The sequence below is a fragment of the Ischnura elegans genome, chromosome 7, assembly GCF_921293095.1.
Source record: "Ischnura elegans chromosome 7, ioIscEleg1.1, whole genome shotgun sequence".
In the NCBI taxonomy this organism is placed as follows: Eukaryota; Metazoa; Arthropoda; class Insecta; order Odonata; family Coenagrionidae; genus Ischnura; species Ischnura elegans.
In genome coordinates this window covers 87,576,158-87,597,392 of record NC_060252.1, presented here as the reverse complement: position 1 = coordinate 87,597,392, position 21,235 = coordinate 87,576,158, and the positions used below count along the sequence as shown (strand labels likewise).

The following is a 21,235-nucleotide window of genomic DNA, read 5'->3' as shown; positions in this document are numbered from 1 at the left end:
AGACTTGGGCTAGTCAGTTTCCAAAAATTTAGGAATTTTTTTATTACTTGGTAATTATCCGGTGTAGAAACTTCAGAATCCATGGTCAAGTGATATATTTTCAATTTTTGGAAACTGACTAGCCCAAGTTTTAGAACATACCTTTACCATTATAAAAATCCCAGAAGCTCAAGATCTGAATCAATAGAAGGCTTTTGGTATACCAAAATGAACAGACATCTTGAAACCTCAGCATTATAAGCAGGTGCTGACATCATTTACCTCATGACCTACAACAGCATGAATTGAAGTAATAAGTTCTGGTAAAGTCTTGCGTCTACACAATAAAAATGATTTGATCTGATCACTTAACGTATACCTAGTTATTTTTTGGCTCCTATACCGTTTGCCGAAAATCATTTGCAGACTCTCCCACCATATGCATGGTACAGTTGCTTTTTTCTATGCCAGCTCATTAATTGTGGAAATCAATTAATCTGCGAAATATGTCATTCGCTCTTAAGCACCCGGATTGAAGAATAGTGATGGTGGAAAAACCAATTATTGTACCGTATGTGTTTAATGGCAACAGGTCTGAATTTATGAAAGAACAACTTTTTAACTTTTCCACAAAAATAATTTACCCCACCATGCGTTCGACTCACTGAACCATTATCAGGAGCAAGACTATTGGTCGTTCTAGAAATAAATTCAAATACAACAATTCTAATAGATTGCAATTAGACAATGGCCCAGACATAATTTCTTGCTATCGTACTAAAGCTAGCACGCACCGCCGCGCCGTTTCAAGGATCAAAGATTCCTTCTTAAGGTCACACCCAATTCGTGGTTACCAATAAAATATCCTTCCTTTGATTGATTTAAATATGTTTAGTTAGACCTCAAATGGCCACTTACTTCATGGGAAAATTGCATTCATTAAATATAATTTTATGCACTAATTTCATTTCCAATCAGTAATAGAAAGTGATGCATGAAATCTCGGTGTTCTTTATGGAAGTAATATCTAAAAATGTGGTTTAAATTATGTGAATTTAATTCACTGTTCCATTTTTTTGATAATGAGTTATCTTGTGCTAGAATGAGCCTGTTATTATTGTTAAAAATGATCATTTGAATTCTTTCAAGGCTACAACGATTTAAGCTGTCTGTGATATTAATGCCTTCGTTCGTATACTAAACTAATCCGTTCGTTGCAAATATTTTTGGTTTAACTTTTTTATTTCCTCTAGCTATATCTTATTTCCGGTTCCGGCGTTTCATCATAAATCTTCAATTTTATGCATATTTTTGAATTGATTTAAAATCCACCACGTGAGTAGAGTATTTACCATCATTAGCAATTTTTTTATCCAAACTCTCATTTGTAACGGCAGTATTATTAGAATTTGCCCTGGTGAAATATAAAAGCTATATTTGAAACGGCTTCGGGAGTATTGATCATAGGATGCTTGCAATTAGATAATATCATTTTATGTTAAAATTTCGTTGTTAACACTTTTAAGTTATTGCTAAAAGCGTTTAGTTGCTAACTAATTTCTTATTTGACTGAGATTATGTTGACACATGTAGAATCTCGGCGTCAACGGAACGGCACCTCATGCATACCGTGTATTTTTCGGGCGGACATATTGCCTCCTTAATAATTAGTTGATAATTCGTATGCTGTTCGTAATCTTTCTAAGACTTTGAAGAAGCATCATTTTTCATATTTTTAATTAAATCCAAGCATAATTTCAGCGGCACCAAACATTGGTCATGAAACCCTCTTTTCCAAAATTTTCCAAAGGGCATTATTATTAAACGATTTTTTTTACTCATTTTAATTGAAATTTTAATCAATTTAAAACAATTCAGAAATCCAATTCATTGCGAAAAAAATCCCTGACGAGGATGTATAAGTATACCGAAACATTGGCAAATATTTGCATTTTAATTCTTCGAGACCTATGCTACAAGATGCTGAATCAAAATTAAAGATAGAGGTCAAGGCAGAGAATGAAAAATTAAATCATTCATGTAGTTGGGAGTTTAGCCTTATATTTCATAAAATATCTACGTGGATTTTGGATCTTTTTTGCAAAATCGACCCCTCCATACTATTAAATTTAATGTAAGTTCATGCTTATTCATCTCTTGGAATTTAATTTAAAATTTCATCGACCAGACACACAAGCTCAATGCATTCTTCCTCACTAAGCCAATATAGCGAAACATTTCTCCCTTAACCTATATTTATATTTAAAGTCGAACACCCACTTAATAGCTACCCGCGAATCGAACAATGGATCAGGTTTCATTTGTTTTTAATCGTGGAGTGCTAGAGAAAAAGGGCGATGGAGATAGGATAAAAAGAAAAAAAAACCCTCGCATAATGGATTGCTTATCCTTGGGTAGCGCAAAGAGAGGTGGAACGAAGCAATCGAAGATGCATTGTTTCAGGACGGGTGATTCTTCTTTTTCGCCAGACGTGCATCGATAGTCACGATCGAGGATTGAATGACGAGTGTAAAATCGTGTTCTGAACCTGGAGTAATTAGCTTTTTGCTGATTTTTTTTCGGTTCGTCGCGCGGCGGTAGTTTTCACCGATCGATAAACCGGAAACAGTGACTGCAATTTAAAACAAAAAGAAATACATATCACTTTAAGTGAAATTACATTTTATACGGTTGTGGAAAATGATGCTCAATCGAAAATTCTCTAATTGGTGTCATTACCAATGACAGAAACATTTAGTTTGCAATTGTTTTATTTATTTTTAATGGATATGAATGGATGAATTGCTCATTGAATTGCAGGGATTATTTTCCGAAAAAAAAGTAATACAAACCTCACATGTTGAAACTTGCAGAGACAAGGAGAATGAATTCATGACAAAAAAGGAGTCAATCACCACCAGGAATGAAGATTTTCCCTGTAATTGGGAGCAGTTTTCTTCTTGGGCGATATCATGTGTAATTATACAAAGAGTATGTAGAATGACCCTTTCCCCTAATTTTATTATTATTATTATTTTGTTCTTTAATTTTCTTCAGTTTTCACTGAGTAGCTTTAGTGTTAAGAGCACGGGTTCTCACCAAGGTAACTCTTTACTGTTGAATTGGGTTGAGAAATTTTCTCGTGATATGACAGGTTGAAATTATTACAGCCTTTTGCAGTTTGATGTATGTATTTGGATGGAGGTTCAGTATTTTGAAACTATTTTGTATATGTTTTGGAATGATACCGGTAGCTGAGATGACAATTGGAGCTATATAAACCTGTTCCATATTCCATATTCTTTTTATTTCTATTGCCAATTCTTGGCACTTGTTAATTTTTCCTGTAATTGTCTTTTCGATGTTATGCGACAGTGGCACGGCAATATCAACTATGTAGCAAGTTCTATATTTCTTGTCAATCAACACTATATCTGGTCTATTATTAACTATAGTTTTATCTGTTTGAATAGGCAGATCGTAATAGATTTTAAATGCGCCGTTTTCAAGCACTGTTTCAGGGTGGTACACATAATATGGGGTCTTAGTATCTATTAACTTGTGTTGGTAGTCCAGTTTTTGGTGGATAATTTTTGCAACTTGATTATGTCTACTTAAATATTCTGTATTAGCTAGCATCTTACAGCCAGATAGAATGTGCTGGATTGTTTCAGGTACTTGAAAACACCTTCTACATTTGTCATCTGTTATGCTTTTATCACCAAGGATGTACTTTGCATAATTTTTAGTGCGGATAACCTGGTCTTGTATTGCAAGCATGAACCCTTCGGTTTCTCTATAAAGTTCACCCAATGACAACCATTTGTTTGATGAGATTTTATCAACATATGGTTGATTGAGGTCATTGATGTGTCGTCCATGTAATTCCTTCTGGGCCCATACTTCTACCTTTCTATTTAATAGAACAGCTCCTGTGTTGGTTGCTTCATCGGTCGTGCCATTTTTTAGATTTAATGGTGTTAATTTGTTGTCGGCATATACTATTGATTTGTGAAGCATCGAACTGTTTGATTTGATTATTTTTATTATTATTATATTTATTATTTAATGATCTTTTCTGTCCAAATGTCTATTGATAAGGAATTTAATGCCGTAATCTTAATGTTTCATTTATGTTGCATTAAATTTTAGAGGAAGGTCACACTTAAACCAAATAAACCTGATAAATCCTTCATTAAGAATTACAAAAAAGTATTAGCCATCAAGTGTTTTGAATAAACTACTTCGTTCTTCATATTCCCATTAAACAGTGAGTATTGTGCCGTGCCCAACTTTTTACAGGAGAAATTTGAAGGTAAATGCAGTAAGAGAGGAGTCTTAGTGACCCATATAAGTAAGAAAAATATTGAGTCACCAGAATTCGAAGGGTATGAATTACATATATTTCCTCAATAAGTACCTCAAATTAAAAGTTTTCGTAATCCATCTCGATGACTCGAGAAACTCATACCTAAAAATTGCTGAAACTCTAATAGCTTTGTTGAATATGATAATTTTGATCTTTAGTGAAATTATATGACCTCACCGTGAAACAACGTAACTGTATTTGTCTCTCCATACACTAATACTTGTAGCGGATGAGCTACGTATTAGCGTGGAGGAAAGATGCTTTTCCAAGTGTCTTATTTGTGTGCACGAGTATTTCCATGTCATTATAATATTTTACTCTGGTTGGTTGATATTTGATGATTCCCTTACCGCATTGTCGAAATTCTTAAAAAGGGGGTAGATGAATAATGTTTTTTTTTTATTCTTTCGGGTATTTGTAAAATATATTCGTGATAAGAACGGCCTTACAAGAAGCAAAGTCCTTATTTATGCAAAAACCTCTATCTCCTCTATCTCTACTTCTATCTCTCTCTATGGCCTTTTCAAAATATACTTCATTCGCATTGTATCATTTGTACCTTTGTATTGTACCTTTACGCAAATAAATGGTTCAATCGGACTCCTTCCCCCATTATTATTGGTATCTCTATTCCATTTTTACCCCGTTTAGTGATTTTACGAGTCCAAAGACAAAATTGCTAGTTGAACGTAATCGATTATGCCAAAAGTCATGCTATTATAACAAATAAGATAATACACGAAAAAATAACCAAAAATTCTGTTATAAACCTGGTGACATTAAATGTGTGCCAAAATTCGACACAATATTGTTTACGAGTATAGACAATGTATGTATTAAACGAGGGATATGATTGCAAATAGAAAGACTCTCTTCGTGTTTTCTGTTTAATATATTTTTTGTGTTTTCTGTGGAGGATTTTAGTATAAGTTGCACTGGCGTCGAAAAAATTGCTTTTATTTCGCCGAATTGGGTAAATTGTCCTTATGCGAAAGAACCTATGTACTAAGATTTGCAACAGTTCGTAGTTTAACATTCTTCAATATGTAGCCTTCCATGCATGAAATAACTTGATAAATGTTGTGGCAAATGAGAAAATTTTATTGGCGTCCCATTGCCACTACTTCACGAGTTATTATGTTGCTCCATGTAAAGCCCATTTGAGGAAAAAGTCGAAGCAGCAGCTCTAATGGTCCTAAAAATAAAACATAAAAAATATTCATCCCTAATTCATTCCAAGTTGACTTTCCCTGTTTTGAATTTTATGGCTTCAAATGTTTAAGCGACATTGAGTGACTTTTTGTTCCTTATTTCACAAGATAAAATTTAAAATTCCCATCCATATGCCTACTCATTATTTAATTTGATTCAGATGCACAAAATCCGAATTTTATCTCTTCGGTGTTGTCTGGAACACCTGGGCGTTGAGGCGCATCAGGTCGAAGAAGAAAGGAAAGGGTAGTGCATTATGAACTGGATCAGAAAGTTCCTCAAAAATCTCCATAGCAAGAAAGAGAAGGTATGAGGAGGGCCTTGGAAGTTTAGAGGGACTTTCGTCGTGCGAATATGACTGCTGGTATTGCTTAGCCCTTTCGCGAAAATCTCAATTCTCATATTTTCGGCCTGCGGTGACACTTCCTCCTGCCTTTTCGTTTGGGTCCCGTCACACGGCGTCGGGATATGAAACTCATAAATCCTCGATAAATCAACTGATGAATGTGTTTTAATAAGAGGAGAGAGATATTGAAATCGTTACCCAGTCCTCGCCGTTGTGTATGTATGCATACATACCTGCTCGCAGTCCTGTCATAACGCTTCCTCATCTCATCTTCCAACACTCGACAAGTTTTGCACCACAAACTCCAGATGAGGTGGAACCCGCACCAATGCCAATGGTTTATTTTCCCTCGGTCGTGCTGGTGCCGTAGTCAAAAGTTTGTATTTCAACGCCAATGACAGGGTGCCTCCCTATCCCAGAACGGTAATATTCTACACCTGCATTTGTTTTCCGTTCCATTACCGTGTTTTAGGGGTTTCCTTAAAATAATATGGTCATAGACATATTTAGTTTCGCATCGTGCGTAAGTTTAGGAAAATGCAGTGCTTAGCGTTAGGTTTTGCACCTGAAGACTTGTGTTATAAAATGAGGAGATGGTGGTTGGAAATACATTTAATTTGTTAAATGGGTTACCCTTATCAATCCATGCGTAACCAAGATATGCGTTCAAATAATTCCTAGTAATGATCAGTTTTAACAATTAATTTATTGAATTGTACGCCCTGGAGAAAATATTCGTTAGATATAATTTTATATTTACTTCGTATCTTTTGCCTTTATATATTTTCTGGAAACTTAAGTATGGAAGTAAAGAAACAATTTATAAGATCCTACATCTGGAGTATGCTCCTATACGGAAGTGAGGCATGGACAATGACCGCAGCGGAGAAAGCAAGGATAGAGGCCTTCGAAATACGGTGTTACAGAAGAATTATGAGGATATAATAGATCGACCGAGTTAGTAATGAGGAAGTCCTAAGAAGAGTAGGAGAGATGAGAAGCCTCATAAAAACCTTAATAAGAAGACGGAACAACCTTATAGGCCACATCCTGAGACATGATGGCCTGATGAAGACAATCGCCGAAGGACAAGTGGAAGGTAAGAATGGAAAAGGAAGACCTCGAACAAAATATATGGAACAAGTGAAGAGAGATGTGAAAGAGAAGAAATACGTAGGTGTGAAGAGATTAGCTGAAAGGAGAATAGAGTGGAGAGCTGCGTCAAACCAATCCTAGGATTGTTGACCAATGATGATGATGATGATGATATATTTTCTGACTTTCTGTCACCACCCGACTTTATGGTCGACTTGTAGCAATTTTTGTTATAATAATAATATGAATTATATTGAAAAAATTATATTTAAAACTCTCTGTTCTGTTTTCACGAAATCATCGGTAGATGTACAGAGTTTAAGGATTACGACTGCGTGGTCCAAAATAAATACTTCCCGCGTATGTTGTAGAAAAATGATTTGCAAACTTAGACGGAATTCATTCAGATTAAAAAGCTAAATTTAGTTACCCAGAATGTGGATGATTCAATCCTCGTATTTTTAACCCAATGCGTATTCCAGCTGTTTAAGCTGACAAAAGCGCCATTTTCGTTTAAGTTAACTCAAATGAGGCCTCTAGGCATGTCACCCACCGCGAATTTAAATGGGTTTACAATAGTTGCCAATCGCGCCGTTTACTGCCGATTTTAGAATAAACAAGATTTGGGCGGCTAACCATGATGTAAGTATATTTGTGATGATGTAATCTATCTAAGTCATAACTTTAAGTGATTTTCATGGAAACTGAAAGTAATTTATTGCATATATTGAGAATAAATTAATCGCTCTGCATTCATCGCTCCCCAGCGGACATTTTTGAAAACCTATTCAAATGCTCCCTGTGACGAAACATAAATCAAGCTTCTACCCCATCCGGAGTGAAGCTCCTTCTATGTTGTCCACTTGGATTGGATTTTCCTCGGCTTGGACAACAATTAAAAATAGATATTGGGGAAAAATAGGATTTTTCCGACGCGAATTGTCGCTTGGGAAGCCTACGTTTGGTGGCCGTCCATTTGATATTCCCGTGAAAATGATGTTTACGTGTTTCTTAGAAAAATTCACGAAATGCGGTAAACAGCAGTTTTTTAGAACTTCATCGAGGCCTGAAAAAATTGAATCTTAGAATTTTATCAAACAAAAGAAACAAGACTTTTGAGTTTTAATGCAATCTTGTGTAGTTTACTCCTGTAAGTACAAGTAGGAGAGGAAGAAAAGAGGAAGGAATGAATTTTTGAGATTGTTATTTCACTAAATAACGTTAATGCCATTCATATTGCGGTGGATATAGAAAAGCATGACTTCCGGGACCCAATGCAGACAAATTCATACCGATGTATTTTATTGCTATCACTTATAGCTATGGAAATATCGGTTATGAAGTCTTGCGGCAAGGCAAATTTTGAAGCTTAGCGATGAATAATGCTTAACTATCGGTTAATTACTCATATAAATATAGTGCATCTGTGTATGACTTTCGGTAGAAAACTCAAATGGTATATTATAGACTAAAAATTGAGATAAATGTTGACGTTACTGTCTAAAATAAGTTACATTAGATTCAATGGAAAAAATTAATGATACGCTGGTAAGATATCATTCGGAAAGGTCTTATTAGCATAGCACAGAATATGAACGAAATATGATACTAACAAGAATATCAAGAAATATAATGTACATGTTAACTGCCTGAATGCTGAAACACGATGCATGTGTTAATGAATTGGATGAAAAGTGTCAACTTTTTTCCTTGACATCATGATGTATTTCCACTACATCACGCCTACCACAATTACTTTTAATTTCAGGAAACATTAATTTGAAATCCAAAGTGGCTAATACTGAAATGAACATCAGCCAACAAGAAAAAAAGACACCAAGCTTATGGAAAATGACTACCTAACTTATGAGGGCTTCGTAGAATATATTGTTCTAAATCGTCACTTGAAATCCCGTGAATGCATACACGGATATAATAACTAACTGCGAAAATCAGTGGCGTACGGCGTGCTAAAAAAAGGTATGATAATCTTTATTGAAAGTTATTTTATAAGAAACTTTATACAAAGGAAAGCTGTAAGGGATTTGACTCACTTTAATTTGATAAAACGTCTTTTGTGAATCAGAAATAAGAGGAACAGTGTCATTCGGCTTGCAAACATTATTTCCCGTTAAAAGATACCCAGTTGACTATACATTGGCTAGATCAATCGATATGAAGTAAATATTTCATTTTTACAAGAATTGATTTTTTACGAGTAAAATAATAGCTGTTTTAAAGTCTAAATGAAGTAAAATTTCATTGAAGACGAAAATTCAAGCGGTAGAATAAATTTTGAGAGCCTCCGTATGCTATAAAAATATGCCATCTATTCTTAGCATAGTACGCTCCTTAAAGAAGCTTAATAAATCATTATATCGTAGGAAACTAATCCTTTATATCTATTTTTCCTAAACTGAAAGTAGATCTTCAACAAAATTAATCTTCTGCTTGCTCACCTGTTTGTTTCCATTTTAAACAAACCTTTGATACTCTTTTCACAGCTGAGCACGGTGAGTATTTGCGACCCACAACCAGTTCTCAGTTAATTGCCAAATAGCATCTACAGATCAGTAAATTTTGAACTTTTTCAATGGCGATAAATTATAGTTGAGAATTATTATACACCTCAGGGAGCCTCACAATCCAAAGAATGAAATTTATTTTCAGTGAATGAAATTTGTCTTCAGCTAAGCTCTCGTATCTCTGACGAATTTTAAACGCGTCATTAATTTATTTTTCCAATTAAATCCTTGTTCTCAGGGAATAATTTGTGCGCTAATATTAGTAATCATCGACCTCCTTGAGGTTTTAAACGCTAGCCGAATGTCGAAAAAATTGTAGCTTACCCGCAGTGAATTTAAGGGGTGCTCACCGGCTAAAAATATTTCTTTTTCATTTTCATCTCATTTTGACCTACCTGAAGAAGATGGTGGGAACAGACTACGAATTACTGTGTTATTTCCATGACAGTTAAAGCCAGATAAACTAGTATAGTGATGAAGGGGAACAAAATGACGGGATGAATTGATACGAGCACATAACTCATGCATTATAGTTGTTGCTTTTTATAAAGAGTCTCACTTTGTTTGGCTGGCTTTAGTTAGAAATAGCATTTTCAGACGCTTCCTCTCATCACATAACGTTGTTAAAATTCTCAGATGGTAATCACTCAAACTTAGCCACTAATACTCTAGTTTTTACCATTTTTTTTAATAGTTCTACCATTGTACACATTATTATTCATATCATTTAGGTAAACAGGATTACTTTGTTGCTAACACCTGCCTAAACTTTGATGAAAGAGCATTTCCCTATTTTCGCTCTAACTAAGATTACAACAAACGTTCTCCTATTGTTTTAATTCAATTTAATTAGTTAAAATCTTCTTTTTTTACGACAGATTGAGGAAGGACGTTTCTTTATTTATTCCAAGATTAGATCATATAAAGGTTTGTTTTTCTTCTCAGGCACTCAGGCAACCTAATTGATTTGCAGGAATCATAAGGGTGTTTAAAGCTCAGAGCGATGTTAAACTATGCTTTTAGGCACTAAGAGAGTATTTGATAATTTTAACTGTGTAGTCATTGTTCATTAGTTAGCCTTCAGTTTGTTTCAGCCTTCATGTTTAGGCTTGTTTTTATAAGGCATTCAATTAAATGCTGTTCGTTTTGATGATCGAGATTTCATTAGGCAATCAGATCTTACTGATTCTTGTCCTAGGAAGCATGTAAAAATTAATAGCTGTTGTTCGTGATAATAAGATGAAAACCTATTGCATATTTTGACACCATTTCTTGTTAGGGCTTCCTTACAGTATGCCTTAAGATTTTTCTGGCTGTGACTGCAAAATTTAACGAATTTAAGAGTGTATTTAAAAATTTTATGAAATCTGTTTCCATTGTAATTATAATGGAATATAAAATCTTTTTCGTATGAGTACAGTATCCATTCCACTGTAAAAAAATGTTCAAACTGCTATACTCCAGTTCCATTTCTGTCATTTAGTTGTAGTTGGCCATTTCTTATGAAAATCGGTTTTCCCTTAAATGCCTCTCTGGGTTTCTTCAACAATGATGGTATTAGGTAATATTTGATGGATTGCATTGCTCATTTGATACCTTCACGGCACAAACACTCAGCAATCGCCCACCGAATCAAATCCCCTCATGTAATAGCCCTAATGGTACTAGATTCGAGCGGATTTGATTCGGTGGGTGATTGTCGAGCATTTTTGCAGTGGAGGTATCGCTTTATTACCCTATTTTGTGTTAGTCCGTTTGAGCATTCCCCGAAACTAAACGTTTATTCACGCAGTGACAGCATTTAATCTATTTAGGGGCACGTAATTGCCTCGACAGGGCATTATTCACGCCTTCTGTTTAGAAAATTGGGCAATTTTTCAAACGACCGGAGTCCTCTTTTGCCTCACTTCGCAGCAGAACGCGAGGCAGGGGGGAAAAAAGATGAGATACGCGATAAACTAATTCCACCAAGGTTCGGAGGGCAAAGAGTTCCGTAGGTATAACCACGCCCCAAAAAATAATACCAACGAAGAAAGGGCACGTCTCATTCTAGATAAGCGTTCTTATTAGCGTCATTTTCAATGACAAATGTAGCATTGAAATCTAAACTAAACAGCATTTTTCCAGTCGCGGCTGGATGAAGCAATATTAGGTCGACTCAAGAAGGGGCGAGGTGAAGAAAATGGCGGCTCGGCCAGAGCTTTCTTATCTCGGAATTCATATCGAGCCGTGGGATTCCCGAATGCTTTTCTGTAGTATCTCACGCGATTTCCAAATATCGGATTCCGAGGCACACCATTCCCATAAACCGTGAACGTGCCACTAATTTGGGCGTTATTTCCACGTGCCTTCGAGGAAACTAAAAATATATGCTAGGGAAAGACAACAAACTTTGCTTTCTATAACTCAAACATTAATCGTCGACCAGATTCGATACACTATAATTTTAAAGACTAGATGACTAGTAACTAGTCTTGAAAACGATTCAGTGTATCTAAACTGGTCGACCATTAAAGTTTAAGTTGTAGAAAGCAAAGTTTGTGAAATCGGAACTAGGAACTTGAACGTGGCGTTAGGACTCCGCATTAGCAATGATAACACTTCGTGACTTCCACAATTTACTTTAAATAACCAACTTAACCAATCCCGGTTCTGAATACTATCTAATAAAAAACCGTAACATATATAAAACACGTCTTCGCCATATTTTTTCATTTTTTTATGTACTTGATAACGGCTTGATAGCTGAAACCGGTCGTAAATTGTAAAAGTCACGAAGTTCTATCATTGCTAACAAAGTTTTAATTTTTCTTAATATTTGAAATGGAAACCTACAAGGTTAAGGCCACAACATTAAGTGAATTAAAAATTCATCCATAGGTACTGTCTATCTGTTTACACTTATGTGTATTTTGCTGCATTTCATTTCACAAAATAATATTTTTTCTCAAAAGTAAAGCTGTTGTACCGCTCGATTGAAGGTTCCGTTGGAATATATTTTTTGTAACACTATTTTAGTTAGGTTATACATCGATTGTTCGATTTGAATGCGTGAATAAAAAATCTGCATCTATCAAAATATCAATTTCAAGAAGGCTGGTTAAAAACCTAAAATTCACATTGTTACCCATTTCCATTGCTACAAATTAATTCCTACCTATTTATGGAATATTCACTTTCATATATTATTCACACATAATGAGTAGCAGGAGCTCAAACTTGCCCGAGGCTAAAAGATTTTTCAAGCTGAGTGACTTCATGCATTGGACTCTCATTACGTATTTTCTATATATTTTCACGGGGGAATGTTCTTCTTAAAAGCAAAGTCGTGGTACCGCAAGGTGTCAGTTCTGCGAATATTTTTTCTGGCTTATTTTTTGTCTGGTGATTTATCGATAGTTTGCCAGCAAGGCGTGAAAAAGGGTGGTTTTTATGAAAATGCCCGTCCCCAAAAGGCTGAGCGGAAACAGGGGCAAAGAAGAAGTCCACCCGACCGAATAATTTAATTTCATTCTCAAATTTTCAACTGATATCTCGCCTGTAATCAGTAATCGGGTCCAAAGTAACAAAAATTGGCTCAAAGATAGGGGAACGCGTTTGAACCTCTTCTGGAAAATAACCTTTAGAACAGGCATGAGAAGATATTTACAAACTGCAAGAAGAAGCGTGCCGACTCCAGAGTACTTCACAAGGCTCGGCTTTATTAACTCGTATTATTGCACATCAGTTGTCTGTGAAGATTATCTCAATAAATTCAACTGACCAACATCGGGTGATACCCGCTCTTTTTGCATTTAGACATAGGTAAAGTAGGATTTTAAAACATTATCACCCATTTATTATTTAGCCTATCGTAAGATGTACATACTTTTATTGATTCGTATATTAGAGTTACTTTACGTTTTCCTTCTTACTCTTCTGTGATGATAAAATTATTTTACTTCATTTCCTTGCGTACATTACATGAAGCAATTACCCATTGCCATCCAGTCATAGCTGATCAATATAATTTGATATAGAGAACACGGAGATCGGAATTGAATATCATTATGGAGGGGCGTATTATGTGAACTATCATGGGTCTAATAGCGACGGAGGTTTACTTCACATCATAGCGGTAACAATCAACTCCCAGAGGGTTTGCTCCAGAATTTAGTGATTGCTACATTTAATAACTGTTACTTGCGAAAATGAGATTTTAAAAATGAGGTGTGGCAGCTTGCGAATAAGAAATAAAGTTTCAATAGAGTTAAGGTGATTGTACCTACTTTTAAAGTGTACGTGAAACGATTGGATACCATCGCCACATTTTAGTTCCACTCATTCAGTGTGTAGTCTGACATTTGCTGCAATTTTTTGGATGTATTTATTTCATATTTCTCGAAAACAACAATTGGATTATGTAAAACAGCACTTGTTCTTCTATTTCGATAACTAATTGATGGGTGAAGCTTGCTAGCTGAAAATATTGATGCACGGTTGGTGAGGTGTAAGGAAATGCACCCACGTATTACAAGCGTGTTACATATCCAATTTACATTTTACTGCTATATTACAAGGTATTTTAATTAACGTACTACTTGTTATGGAACACATAATATGTTTCAAAATGAGGTATTATTCTCATTTTCTTTATTGTATATTGTTATTATTTAGTCTCTGTATGTTCTTCCTCAAAAATCGATGAGCCCGCCTTGTAATTTGGGTTTTCAGTCCTGATAAACAAAGCGTTCCTAACTTTTACATATTTGTTGGACCGTATGATGTAGCATTGTGTTTTGGGATAATTCGATTTCATTTGAAATATTATTTTCACGTAAACCATCTTTTTTATCTAGTTTGGGTCTTGTTACTTGTTGCTTAGTGTCCATAAAAGAATCTTCATGGGTGGTTATTTATTAGTATCTTTTCGTTTCACATTTATTATTATTGAAAAGCATTGGTATCGATTCGAAGGCCTCTTAATTCGCTAATCGGATTGTGATTTTAACCTTTTGAAGGATGAAAGACTTAAGTTTGTTATTTGTTCATTGGATTATCGTCTATGATAATATTTCCCGTGGTAGTTACGACTTGATTGATGAAATAACTTTGTTTCCCTTTTGAATGTACAATTTTCATATATTCAGTAGCTTTTGGTGGAAGATATTTCGGCGCATGAAAGCGTATGAAATGTAGAATACACTGAACCAGTCTTCTCACAACTATAACTCAGGAAGTCAGCACATAAAAGAGGAAAAAATTTCTCAGAATGGAGAAAACAGTAATATCCATGAATAACAACACAGAGGATATATTCGAAACAACATTTTATAACAATTTTCACATAGTTAACCCTTGTTTCATTGCAAGACTTTCCTATTTCATGTTTTAATATTCGATTGCGGAAATGACTGAATTTTTCTTTTGCTTAGATTTTATTACATGATCATATATGTACCTTTAATTGTTATATATTTTTATCGGTTTTCTACAGAATGGAGACATATCGTTTGATAATCGATAGTGAGAATCCATTGTTCTATTACATGGCTCTTAAAGGATGTGAAATGTGTCAAAAGAATATGAGATTATCTATGTTGGGTAATAATACATTTTCCCTGTATACGAGTCTTGAGGTTGTTAGCTACATTGTATCTAGCTACGATTAATTTGTAAATTTTAATCAAAGACGTATTTATTTGCAAACATTCGATAAGGATTACATGCTGCAGCCAAAGACCAACGGGACCTTTTTCGAAGTTACTGCTGCTGAAGTATTACTTTTAGAAGAAGCTTAATTGTATTCCGAGAGGGGCGGTTAAACTGATATCTATTATCACAACATATGTGCACTCCCCAAAGGTCCAAATTGAAGGCTGCCGGGACAATCTCAAATTAGGTTAAGGAAGAAATCCACATTTTTCATGAGAATGTGTGAAGTAAATCAGTAGCAATAGTGAAAAATAAATATATGGTCTCTGAGCTCAACGGTATGCATCGTGATTGCAGCTATATTTTTAACGTTTTAGGACCCTTTTCTGCTCCTTGCTAATGAGTTGTAAATCTTCGGAACGGAAATAAGTTGAAATTCGTGACGAAGCACCATGCCTACCATTTTCAATGAAAGAATATTAAACCGATAAAAAGATATTGTCGTTCAGTATTTTGAGGATAAATGTGTAAAGCGTGATTTTTTGTGTTTCGAAGACGCGATAGCAATATTATAAATTGATTTTGCTGCCCAAATAGAGAATCAACGGGGCCTTCCACTTGTTTTACTATAGTTAAGATATTCTGGCATGATTTTAGTCCGCTATTATGAAGTTTTCTAGGTTTTTTTGTAGCTATGGCAGCGTGAAATTTCTAACGACTATTGTGCGAGATATTGCGGGTACCTTAACCATCCTAGGGCACGATTTAGGCAAGAAAATTAGTCTTCTATGGAACAGTTCTTTCTATATTCTCAGTTTCTTTCTATATAGGCTAAATATAAGTGAGGAATGATTTAAATTCCGAATTGTTAAAGAAGTTAATCTGCCACTTGATTTTAGAACCTGATTTTTAAGAGATGCGGAGCAAGTCACGCTATCGCGGATTTGAAATAGCGTCAAGTCCGAAATATTTAATTGAAATGCAGGCTTTGGAATAGCATAAGAATTTAATGTCTCCAATGGTGTACAATCTTTGCATGGAATCTGTGTGACCAAGCTCTCCCTGAAAATTTTGCATTAGAATTTTTGCTATTTAGCTCCTAAAATTTTTGAGATATGCTTTTGAGATTTAGCCCCTAAAATATTGATTGTGAATGATAAAAATCTCTCTTCTTGTAAGGGAAATCAAGCAAAGGTGATATGTAAGCATTCAATTGAAATTTAATTAAAATTAGCGATTATAAGATTCAAAATTGATATCTCAATGAGTAATATGTCGTGTAAATGCTGACGTTTACGCAAATTGGTAAGAATAATTTGCGCTAAATTAGATTTAAAATAAATCAAAAGAAGTCTTGCTATACGCCATTTTGTGAACGAATTCATTTTCCATATGGGAGTGTGGGTTGATTGTATTCGGTTAAGATGTTTTCTGAAGTAGGTGAAAATTCAATCCACATTAAAAATGATGTGACTTTATCTTCAATCTGACGAAAATATTCTTTGCCTCTTTACATTATCTTCTTAACGATACAAGCGTATCTTTTATTTGTTCTATTTGTGTGCGGCCCTCGGCATTATGCAAAAACGTGTTGTTGTAAACTTTATGCTTTTGCAAACTAGCGGCATACCCTGAGGAGTGTAAGCTTCCTTTTTTGTATACTCATTGGAGGTTTATGCACATTACCCTGAGGAAATTCAGGTAATACCTACTGTCTCTTTATCTACCTAAAGTTAAGTAATCTTTTAAATTCAAGTTAATCGTAAGATTATGGAATCCCTGAATCATCTTGACATTTTTAATCCGTCTTTTGTAAGTCATTAAATCCTAAGAAGAAAAAACTGAGATCTTATTGATTAATGAAAGCTACCTAGATGAGTATAACGACTATGAAGAAAAAAATACTTTGAAAACTATCTTCTATATCATCTATATTTAGCACAATCAGCTAATCACATCGTTGCAGTAGGAATGATGTTTAACTCCAACAATATATTCTACTATCTTCCTGTTAATGCTTATCATGATATCTCACTTACATCCAAGGGATACAGATACATTCGATTTCACCTTTTATAGATAATTATTAAATGGCCATGGATAATGATAATTCATTGCAAAGGAAATAATCTACACCAGCGTATTTCAACGTAGAGCAAAAAATTACATCATGCCATTGGCACCTCCCTGTACTATCAATTCAATCGATATGTCCTCTTATTAATTTATAAGAAATTTTCGTGAACGATGCATTACAAAAAAATAAGCTACACCAGTAATCGCTAAGGGAAGGAAATCATGTATCATGATGTACTATCGACGAAGTCACTCTTAAGCCTACGCGCACAACAATTGTATCTGGAATTTTTTCTCTTTTTGGTTATAACAATTAAATTTCACTCACCGTGATCTTCCAGTATGACCATGTGTAGCAGGAACGCGGTGACCAGTCTCCTTAGGAACGCCACCATTATTGAATGACGGTCTTCGGCGCGCTTTCCTGCCGTAATCCCAGGCGCCGCGACCGCGCCGAAAACCTCTCTGACCTCCGCCTCCCTGAGCGAGCCTCGTAGGGAACTGTGGAAATATCACTCACACTTTCAGGGAAAACACGAGCATAGCTCGGTTGTATGATGACAGTAGAAATGCCAGTCGAGAAGATAGAAGGCGATAGATTTATACGATACACCTCCCTCACTTTGATCTCTGGCACTTTCTCGTTACCGTGGTATCCTGGCTGTGCGTTCCGATGGCTTTTGGGAAGGAATTTAGGAAAAGTTTGACCGAAAGCACCGAAATCACGGATTTTTCCACGACGTACTATTCCTCCTCTTCACGCTGTGACGCGCCAATCTTCTGCTGGAAGGAAGTAAGATAGGAAGATTCCTTTAGACCCGATAGCTAATATTACGGGATGGTTCTCACCCGCGGACGTATTGCTTCCTTCTGTTCAAGCTAGGAGTGCGATGAGTGCGGATTCCTCGGCGTTTCAGTTGAGTAAAAATACAGGTGCAGGTGTCGCGATGGGTTTGTACTACGGGTTGAAGTGCATGGATTTGGCGGCGAACCCCGGCGCCGCTCGCCGGCAGCGCCGGATACAATTCCTCGGTCAACCGCACCTGGCCCAGCACCTCCGGACTATCCGCTGCTCTCTGCTCGTTGGCGCTGAAGGGGGAACTCCACTACGGGCCGCAATCGAAGTCCTCTCCCGGCGCGTGTCGGATTGGGTCGGCGTGGAAAAAGAGTTTGCGGGATGCCGAGTCTTTTTTTTTTGTTTCTTCTCTCTTGATTCACTTAGCGAGGGAAAAAACTGAGGGGCGGTCGGTCAGACGTGCAGGAAATCCTTTCAACCCTCCTACTCCCCCTAACACATCTCTCAACGTTAGCTTCAGGGTGCGAAAGCACCAAGGGTTACATTTACCTGTATACCTCTGGACTTTCAGCGTCTTTTTTAGGACTCCCAGCGAGTAGGGAAACGCCGGGAAACAAAAGACCGAAGAAGTAACGCACAGTTCTTGGATTTCTTTCTCTGCCAGCGGTCTCCCTGAAGTGATCAAAAAAAGAAAAAAGCTGTGAAAGCCTTTATTTCTTACACCTGAACTGCTCACAGTGGTGATGCCTTTTTTTCGGGAGAGAAATACTTTTGTGAGAATCTGTTTTTCTTCTTAGGCTACCACGTCCAAGAGAAAAAAACACATGTCTTTTATCCCCCACTCTTGAACGGTGTCCGAATATGTTTTTGTCCTTTTCTGCGTAGGGAAAATAAAATTTTGGCAATCGTATCTGCGAGAGGTCCGTCTGCTCCACTTTTTCCTTATCCCCTCCACCACACCGCCTTATTTTGAAGGGCGTTGAATTCTATCGGGCAGAAAAGCTGATCAATCCGCGGGGACAGGTCACGAATGGCCACAGACCCGCCTCTCGGTCGACCACAGGCAGTCAGGCCGATTTCCTCCTTTATGCCTCTTATATCTTTTACCACCCCCACACGCTGTTCTACCCCCGCCACCTTACGTACCGCAACCCCCTCTCCACTTCCACACTAAATCCACCCCCTTCTCCAAACCTAATCCTCCCTACACTCCCGTCGCCGCTCTGACTGTTGAAATGTAATAATAAATAATGTTGTTTCCCCTTAAACTGGCAGCCGTCAATTTATTTTTGCTTTCCTTGTGTGTTTAGTTTCCGTATTCCGAATTTGTTACTTCGGCACTGTCCGCTACGAACAAATCGAAGATTTTTCGCGTTGGAAAATTAGTGCAACCCTCAATAGCCACCGAAAAAGTTTTTTTTTACATTTAAAAGCCTCTGAAAAATATTAGTTTTCAAGACCTCAGTACTTTGCAAAAAATAGTATATTTTCTAGCGAGTTTAAAATACACTTCAGTTAAAAATGGGCTAAAGAGATTGGAAGATTATTCCCTGCCTTTCAACTTGGATAAAACTTTCTACGGTTGTCTTTTTAGAAAATCGTATCTTGAATTTGATTGTAATCCACTTAAAATCGTTTGGAGATTAAATTAAACGCATGTCAAAATGGTTTAAAATATCCTTCTTTGAAACACTTGATGATCGTGATTGAATATTTCGTCCGATAATTTTTCTGTCATTAGCTGAAAGCCAGAGTTTTTTTCCTCAGGGAAAGCGAGATACCTGAATTATACTTCTAGTCATATGAAATGTTATTCAAGTTTAAATATGACACATTTTGTCGCTTAGCAAGAATTCAAAGCTACCGTATTCTCTTAGGTTACTATGACAGGAGACTTTTGCGCCACAAATCAAATTTTACATCCTCCAATAATTGATTTTCTTATATAGGAATCAAATTTTCCTTCTGACCTCTTAAAACGTCACAACCGATGTTCTGAAAAATTTCGGGGTAAGAAAACGTTCCCAATCGCATTCGAATTGTGGATAACTTAATCTGAAAAAAATCAAACTTGAAATTTAGACCAAAAATCTAAACATGTGCTCATTTCACGACTGATATCAATACTACCTACCGAACAAAGCGATAAGTGGCGGAATCGCAAGAAACAGAGAAAATGAAGGAAGATTATTTTCCTTTTATTATCTCTGTCCAGTAAAGGTCCATGGGCGTTAAAACGGTTTCACAGCTAAAAGAGCTAGGGAATGATATTTTGGAGGGAGCAGCGTATCAGGCGGAGGGGAGGATATAGAGACGGGGGGCGGACGCCTGCAGCGAAAAATTACGTTCTGGGCCGGCGGGCCTGCGTGCCGTCACACACGTGGCCTAACACGGCGCAGATTTTCCCGCCGTGCGTCGTGCGATTGTTTGAAGACGTGCTCTGTTGCCGTCCAATGAGAAGGGGACTTCTCTCCGCTGAGCCGTTAAACTATAAGCGCGCGGGGAAAGCGACAATACCTTCCGGCCGCGGGAGGCGGGCGGCTTATCCCGTCGCGGGCGGGCGGCTAATCCTTCACCGGGCGGAGCGCACGCTTCTCCCGCCAAATTCGCACGTGTGCCCCTCAAGTACCTAATTTTTATGTTTGTCCTTAAAACTTCCCCGAACACACTCGAGGCTTTCCGTCAACTTTTAGGGAGAATAAAGTCCGCATGACACTGAAAAATCTAGTGTTTTTTGGAGGATGGAAAATAAATGTTGGAAGACTTTCGTCAGACAAGTACTCGATAAAAGTTCAGTTCGATGGTTCTTGAAAAACCTTTCCTTCGGTGAGCGACGATCTTTATCACGAGTACTTTTTAAACCCTCTTTCCGGAAAGAGTCGTTAGTGGTGAGGAGCAATGGGAGAATTAATGTAACCTTGGCGCTGACGTATATCTCGTAGAGGCTGCTGTATGGAGACCTTCCCGCAAGAATACTACAGACGGAGTTAGATGCGTCGAAATCTCTCTCCGAAAGTGACGTTGAAGGAGCGGAGGTTGTTGAAATATGGTTGAGTTATCCTTTGCCTTTTTCCCCCCCTGTGGTTCCCAGAGGATGATCAGCCCGGTCCCTTCTGTTAGTGGGGGTCAGATGCCGCGTGTCCACTCGACTGAGCCCCCCTGGAAAATTAAGAAGGTGTCGTAGACAAGGGGGCTTAAGGTCG

The 21,235-nt window shown here is 36.8% G+C and overlaps 1 protein-coding gene across 1 annotated transcript in view; it reads right to left on the bottom strand.

Annotated features, from left to right (window-relative positions):
- Positions 1 to 18,421, bottom strand: part of LOC124162370 (carbonic anhydrase-related protein 10-like) — a 629,252-nt gene extending 610,831 nt beyond the window's left edge. The window contains exon 1 of the mRNA XM_046538883.1: positions 17,565 to 18,421. Coding sequence (XP_046394839.1) covers positions 17,565 to 17,631 — 67 coding nt within the window. The 5' untranslated portion in view covers positions 17,632 to 18,421. The remainder of the gene's footprint in view (positions 1 to 17,564) is intronic.
- Between the last annotated feature and the right edge of the window lie 2,814 nt (positions 18,422 to 21,235).